Source organism: Gouania willdenowi, chromosome 6, assembly GCF_900634775.1.
Source record: "Gouania willdenowi chromosome 6, fGouWil2.1, whole genome shotgun sequence".
In the NCBI taxonomy this organism is placed as follows: domain Eukaryota; kingdom Metazoa; phylum Chordata; class Actinopteri; order Blenniiformes; family Gobiesocidae; genus Gouania; species Gouania willdenowi.
Genome location: NC_041049.1, coordinates 12318416 through 12326384, shown reverse-complemented (window position 1 = coordinate 12326384; position 7969 = coordinate 12318416). Strand labels below are relative to the sequence as shown.

At 36.2% G+C, this 7969-nt stretch overlaps 1 protein-coding gene across 4 annotated transcripts in view; it reads right to left on the bottom strand.

Moving 5' to 3' along the window:
- Nucleotides 1-5381: 5381 nt before the first annotated feature.
- The window catches only part of LOC114464323 (ELKS/Rab6-interacting/CAST family member 1-like), a 135503-nt gene continuing 132915 nt past the window's right edge, over nt 5382-7969 (bottom strand). For all 4 annotated transcript variants that reach the window (XM_028448367.1, XM_028448368.1, XM_028448369.1 and 1 more), the window contains one exon: nt 5382-5717. In XM_028448367.1, the coding sequence (XP_028304168.1) occupies nt 5580-5717 (138 nt within the window). In that variant the 3' untranslated portion in view covers nt 5382-5579. The remainder of the gene's footprint in view (nt 5718-7969) is intronic.

The following is a 7969-nucleotide window of genomic DNA, read 5'->3' as shown; positions in this document are numbered from 1 at the left end:
CTTGTATTAAAGCTTGTATTAAAGTCTGTATTAAAGCTTGTATTAAAGCTTGTATTAAAGCTTGTATTAAAGTCTGTATTAAAGCTTGTATTAAAGCTTGTATTAAAGCTTTTAATAAAGCTTGTATTAAAGCTTGTATTAAAGTCTGTATTAAAGTCTGTATTAAAGCTTTTAATAAAGCTTGTATTAAAGTTTGTATTAAAGCTTGTATTAAAGCTTGTATTAAAGTTTGCATTAAAGCTTGTATTAAAGCTTGTATTAAAGTCTGTATTAAAGCTTGTATTAAAGCTTGTATTAAAGCTTTTAATAAGGCTTGTATTAAAGTTTGTATTAAAGCTTGTATTAAAGCTTTTAATAAAGCTTGTATTAAAGTCTGTATTAAAGTTTGTATTAAAGCTTGTATTAAAGCTTGTATTAAAGTTTGTATTAAAGCTTTTAATAAAGCTTGTATTAAAGCTTTTAATAAAGCTTGTATTAAAGTTTTTATTAAAGCTTGTATTAAAGCTTGTATTGAAGTTTGCATTAAAGCTTGAATTAAAGTTTGTATTAAAGCTTGTATTAAAGCTTTTAATAAAGCTTGTATTAAAGTTTTTATTAAAGCTTGTATTAAAGCTTGTATTAAAGCTTGTATTAAAGTTTGCATTAAAGCTTGTATTAAAGTTTGTATTAAAGCTTGTATTAAAGTTTTTATTAAAGCTTGTATTAAAGCTTTTAATAAATCATGTATTACAGTGAATGTGTGAAAGGTGGATAAACAGAGGAGAAAGTCATGGTTGGACGCTCAGTGACTAACAGCTTATTTTAGCCTCTCACATTGTTTTTATTTCCTCTTCCATCCACTCCACCCTTCCTCTTTCCCTCCATTCATCCCACCACCTACTGCTCAGCCATTTATTTACTTTACAAAGCATTTATTACACTATCTGGAAGTGAGAAGTCGACCACTAGTGATCGACTTCATCCCTTCAAACCACAAACGCTGCTGCACAGTTTGAGCTGTTATTTGTTTTGGTCTGTCGCTCTGTTGACTCTCCCTCCGTTACAATCTCCTCCTTTTGCTTTTTGCTCATGTGTGATGTGATGTGTGATGATAGAAACCGCAGCATCCGAACCCTTCCTGCTTCCTCTGCACTCACTCAATTTGTTCTCCTCGTGTACTTTGTGCTCCACACACAGCAGGCAGAGAACCAAGGCGTACACGTGTTCACATCATCTCTGTGGCCTTAAATATCAGCATCAGCATCTAATCCCAGTTCATCCCAGTTCATCCCAGTCACTATTGTTATCCCTTTTTTTCTTACTTGTGTCGTTATCTTCACCCACACCATTTGTCTGATTTGGACAATTAAGCTGTCAAAAATGTTCAGAAAGTTCCAGATATTTATGTAATTTTAAACATTTTGAGTTATTACATTATTTGTACTGCAATGACTTTTCAGCTGTGTCATATTTTTAGGGCTAACGTTCAGCTAATACGTTCAGCTAATACGTTCAGCTAATAGTTCAGCTAATACGTTCAGCTAATACGTTCAGCTAATACGTTCAGCTAATAGTTCAGCTAATACGTTCAGCTAATAGTTCAGCTAATACGTTCAGCTAATAGTTCAGCTAATAGTTCAGCTAATATGTTCAGCTAATAGTTCAGCTAATAGTTCAGCTAATACGTTCAGCTAATACGTTTAGCTAATACATTCAACCCTTTTCAACCTTTTTGCTAATGTTCAGCTATTGCTAGGTTATTGCTTAGCTAATGCTAGGTAATGCTATTGCTTGGCTAATGCTAATGTTCGGCTAATGCTAGGTTAGTGCAATGCTATTGTTAGGCTAATGCTAAGTTAACGCTAGTTTGGTGTTAATGCTAGGGTAATGCTATTGCTAGGTTAATGCTAGGTTAGTGCTAATGCTATTGCTAGGCTAAAGTTAATGCTAGATTACTTCTGATGCTATGCTAATGCTATGGTAATACTAGGTAAATGCTAATGTTAATATGAGCTAATGCTAATGTTAAGATAATGTTAATGCTAGGCTAATATCATTGCTAAGTTAATGCTAATGCTAGGTTAGTCTTAATGCTATGGCTAGGCTCATGTTAATGCTAGATAAATGCTAATGTTAGGTTAATGTTAATGCTAGGCTAATACTAATGCCAGGCTAATAATAATGCTATGTTAATGCTAGTGCTAATACAAGCTCATGCTAATGTTAAGATAATGCTATGCTAATGGTAATGCTAGCTAATCTTAATGCTAGCTAATGTTAATGCTAGGTTAATGCCATTGTTAGGCTAATGCTAATGCTAGGTTAATGCTAAGTTAGTCCTAACGCTATTGCTAGGCTAATGTTAATACTGGATTAGTGCTAATGCTAGGTTAATGCTAACACTAGGCTAATGCTATGCTAATGGTATGAAAATGTTATGCTAATGCTAGGTTAATGCTAATGTTAAGATAATGCAATTGGTAATTCTAATGCTAATGCTAAGCTAAAGCAGGCCAGCACCTGCATCCTCACTTGCATTTTTAATCAGGTCTGCTGACCTGATTAAAAATAGAAAGAAAAGTACTTTTAGTTGATATTTTATGAACATGTGGTCTAAGAGGTTCACCAGAGATTAAAGGAATAAATGTTGTCCAGTGTTGGTTGAGCTGTGTTCACTCTCCACTAGTATTTACTTCTCCATCCGTCACATAAATCAGGGAGTCATGAAGGCATGTCTCTTCTTCCTGCTCGCTCTGTCCATCCAGTCTGTCTCCCTCCATTAGTTTTTATTAGGACAGTAGATGGAGAAAGCAGGAGTGAGACAGACACCAACACAAAAACAGACAAGATATAACTGAAGTAAAGATGGATGTTTTATTAGATCATAACAAAAGTTTGAGAACCTTTTTTGCCCTTTACCTTTCAAAATAATGTACACACATAGCTCAGCAATGACAATTATAGCTCCTTTACTTTGTTTTGTCTATGAAAAGTAAACTTTCACTGTCTCTTTAGTTCAGGGGCCAAATAAGGACCAGTTTGATCTCAAGCGTCTGCAGCTTTTAGATGGTTAATGGTGACCAATTATTTTAACATTAATGTGCCCTAGTTCTCACTGTATTTAAGGCACCGACAATATTCAAACAATAGGTAACAGAAATCAGCACAATCTTCACCTTTAATTTAAAAAAAATCATTGCTTTTGCGACGAATTTTTATTAAATTTGGGGTAATTTGGCAGGATAATTTGAAGAAAATTGCAAGGTTTGATAAAAACTAAGATTTTTTTCAACAATTTGCAATGAGAAAATATAAGCATGGGAAATATTGTGGAGTTTCAATGACTTAGTGTATTTGGAAGGACTGAGATACAGTATCTACAACTGAATTAGTTGATTTTTTACTCATTGATTCACGTTTTCTCAGTCATTTTGACTTTTTCTTTCGGGCCACACTGGATGCTCCAAGGACCGGATTTGGTTCCTGGGCCTTGAGTTTGACAAATGCTTTAGGTCTTTATATACGTAATTAGTCCTTTTTTTTTTTTTTTTTTTTTTTTTACTATTAATTTAGAATGAATTAAGGATTCAAATACAATTTTGTCTTTTCTATCCATTTAGGCTCTTATCTCTATCTACTCTACAGTGTAACTTTGAAAAAAATAAAATAAAAATGTAACCTTGATGTTTTGCTACAATTGGCAAATTTTTGAACATTGACCCAATGGAGGAAACGGTTTTGGTGGTATTTTGTTATAGAAGAGCTGGAACAGGACGAGGAACAGAACTGAAGGTCAGGGTGAACTTAAACATTGTGGGTGAAAAGGAGAATGAGCCACTTGTGATGAGATAAGACACTCAGTTTGGTCTGTGAAGGAAGGAGATAAACAGGGTGAAGAGGTTTAATGGAAAACAGGAATCAGAAAACACAAGAGAGGAGAAACTAAAGGAAAAATGCACCAAACATGACGACAGTGAGGAGAGATATTGTGAAAAGTCGTGGAACTCAGCGTCACATTTTACTTGTTTCTATGCAGAGAAACTTCAGCTCCCGCTTGCTAATCATCAGTTTTTGTAAAAAAAAAAAAAAAAAAAAAGAGAAAAAGATCCCAAACAAGTCAAAACAAAGATAAACTTGTATTTTATTCAGTTTCCTATTTACCATATTTAATTCACAAGTAGTTCAACATAAGTCCCAGTCATGGCCGTTCCCAGTAACAAACAGGAGCAGTAAAAAAAAATCAACAAAAATGCAACTTTTACACTATACACGGACACACTTCAAAACCAAACACCCAACATGACCTTTCTTTGTCTGAGAGCTCATCTGTGTTTTGAAATGAAAAGAATTTTGTGAGAACTCAATTTATTTTAGCTTCCTGGTTGTAGCGTCCAATCAGATGTGAGATTTTTCAGGCCTTTAAGGCGTCAAAAGTGGCCAAAATGTTGCTTTGTATTGAAACGGTTTGAGTGTGTCATGCTTTGTGGAGTGAGTGTTTAAACCATGTGGAGGATCTCATTCCTGCGGGAAACCTGTAGTGTCACCCCCAAGGTCATCCAGCTGTAGGACAAGGTCGTGTGTAACAGTGGCGGAAAAACATTCACAACAGAAAATATTAATACAATATTTTTGCTTCATGGATCACAGCATGTTTATTTTAACACCGTTAGTGTTTTTAGATATATTACCGAAAGCAAAAAAAATAAAAAATATATTTATGTATAATGTTATATATCCTTTTCCTCCCACAAATGAAATGCACGAGGAAGTTCACATTTGACATCCCTCTAACCTAAAAGTGATTGTCATCGACTGAACTCAGAAACTTGAAGCCCTGACACCAAAAAACTGAACAACAATAATTCAGTTTTCTCACACAAATACAAACGCAGAGCATTTACTGAGGTGTTTTTCCAAGAATAAAGGGACCATTGCGAGAGTCTCTGTGGTCTGTCTCTTCGGTCAATGGTGAAGAACATTTGGTGCTGCGTGTTTCCCTGATGAAATCTATGCATTGGTTCATCGAAAGTCTCCCTTTACAATTCACACACGCACACACACGAAGAGCGTGATGCCAAAAGAAACTACAAGTTGGGACATTTCATCATTTATACAAAGGATTAAAAGCACACCAGCAAGGAAGGAGAAATAGTTACCAAACAGGAACCGAAACAATAGCAGCAAATGATGTAAAGACGCAAAAGCAGCTGAAATAAATACTCCTCTGTATCAGAATCTATCTAATGTGGCAACACTGCGTGGGTCTGATGTCAGACAGAAACTGACAACACACGTTTACTCATATTTTTTTTTGAGCTTTGAAACTATTTTCTTTAAATCAGGATCACACTTTCACCAACAGATCAATGTGAATTCCTTCACATTTAAATACTTTCAAAACATGGAAACGAACAGTAATCACTCATTGGTCTTTTTTTTTTTTTTTGTAATTGGTGAAACACAGACAGAAGTGGAAGAAAAAAATGAAGCATGTTGGAAGTAAAATCCTCCTTTTGGATGAACCTGCCAGTGTTGCATTAATTAGCCTCTTCTTTTCTTTTTAAAGTTCACGCCTCTGTGTGTTAGCGTGTGTTAGCGTGTCAGCTGCTGTCTTCCAAGGCGTTGACGACTTGTTCCAGAATGTCAGGGCATCGGTCGGCGATCTGCTGCAGAACCTGGTTGGCGTACTCCTGAAGCTCCGCCCCCTCCCTCTCACACAGCGCTAACTCTGCCTCCAGCTGAAAGATGAGAGAAAGAGGCACAAGTTTCTAATAAAGAAGATGACAAAACTCTTAAAAATGTTTTTTTTCAAAATTGATGTTTACTATAAGACTTGGGACGCAAATACTGTACGGCAAAGATTTAAAGAAATATGTGTTAGCGTAGGGGCTCAACAACATTCATATTCTAATATTTGGTGTACACTTGCTCACGGACTGTAGGACATCCAATGGTAACGATAAAAATCAGAGATCAGAAGTTGACCAGATCAACCACTTGAGCTCCTGTTAGCAGTATTTGGTAAAAAAGAAAGTCAGACATCCCAATCCCACTCTTCTTCCAATTTATCCGAGGTGATTTTTACAAAAGCAGATTAAGGCCAATTTTGATGGAGAAAATAATTTTGGCCAAATCAAGAATAAAGTCGAAATGTCAAGAATAAAGTCTAAATGTTGAGATTAAAGTCCAAATTTAAAAAATAAACTCAAAATACAATATTGTGATAAAAGTCGAAGGTTTGCTATTAAAGTCAAATCTACGGAAGCTAGTTAGGGTCAATTCACCATATACGACAACAGTCTCCATCAAAGCTGGCCCTAATCTTTCCGTACAGCTGCTACCTCTTCCAAAGTTGACTGGTTTTTTCTTCTGAAGAGATTTATTTCATTTTTCAACTTTAACCTCAAATTATTTTCTCCATCAAAATTGGCCCTAATCTGCTTCTGTAAGTTTTGACTTGTCTGTCTTTAAAGGAAGGTAATCAGAAGACAAGATAGAGGCTTTCAAGTGTTCAAGTTGCAATTAATCTAAAATTCATGTTTTCTGACCTCGGGGGAAAACGGAATATCTGGAGAAAGTCTATATGCTCAAAAACTCAGCAGAACATGCAAACTCTACACAGTGAAAGACTAGAACACAAAGCTTTCTTGCAGAAGTGCTAACACAGCAGTGCTACCCCCCCCAATACAGAGAGAATGAACTTCTCAACCTGGTACGGGGTCAGTGCAGTTAGGTTGTTGTATCTGGTATCGTCTTCGGTCATGACCCAATGTTTACGACCTCAAGTGAGGGTAGAGATGTAGATAGATCAGTAAACAGAGAGCTTTGCTCTGTGACTCAGCTCTATATTCACACACATCCCTCTACAACTGACCAACTGCACAAACCCTCAGATACTAGAACTCCTCAACTTCAGGAAAGGTGTCCCCCTCAGACTTAATGAAGGATTGACATCTATCTAGTACTACTAGTAAACTGTTGTAGTCTACTAGCAGTACTAGTAAAGCCAAAAGAATCACTAGTAGTGCTAGTAAACTGTTTTAGTCTACTAGCAGTACTAGTAAAGCCTAAAGAATGTAACCAGCACCATGACTGTTTGTAATATTTTCAAAAGCCAATGGCAAGCCTGTGTTTGCTTTTGCTTCACTAGTAAAGTCCCCATTTAATTTACACAAGAACGTTTTCTAGTGAAAGCGCAAAAGTTTTTATCGGATGTCCCGATACAACTTTTTCACTTCCGATACGATACCGATATTGCAGTCTTGAGTATTGGTATTGATGTTACTCAAACAAAGAACAATAGTCAATAATTCAAGTTAACTTCAGTTATTTTTTACTGTCAGTATACGGTGGGAACAACTGAGGGCGAGGACAAAAACAACAAAAACCGGAGATTTTAGATGCAGTCCAATAAAATCCAATATTCATTTTCTGGCTGATATCGGACCGATATCCAATATCAATATTGGATTGGGACGCCCCTAATGCACACTGAGGTTGCAGAGCACTGCTTAATTTCTATCTTTTTAACGCGGACTCTAGTTGGACTCGGCTCGGTCGGTGAATGAACGGTCAGGTGATGTGTTTGGATAAGAGCGTGAAAGACGCACAAATGTTTTCTGACGGGGTGAATGGATGGCAATTAAATAATTAGCTTATTTTGGTTCATTGCAAAACTACACCGCCATCTAGTGGCCTGACATGTATACTACATCGTTTTTGGTGTTTCCAGCAGTTCCATGTAAACAGAGGTCGTTTTGAAAACGTTGCCATGTAAATGCGGAACTTTTTGGAAACAAAAACGGAAACAGAAGCAAAACGTTGTCATGTAAACAGGGCTGTAAAAGTATACTTGTGCACTAGTAAATTGAGTTCATGTACTTCAAATTTAAGTACCGTTACTCGTAGAGCTTAATTACGGTTGATATCACATGTGAGGAAGCTAAAATGCCAATTGTCATCTGCAGAAAGCAGAGATGCCATTACAATC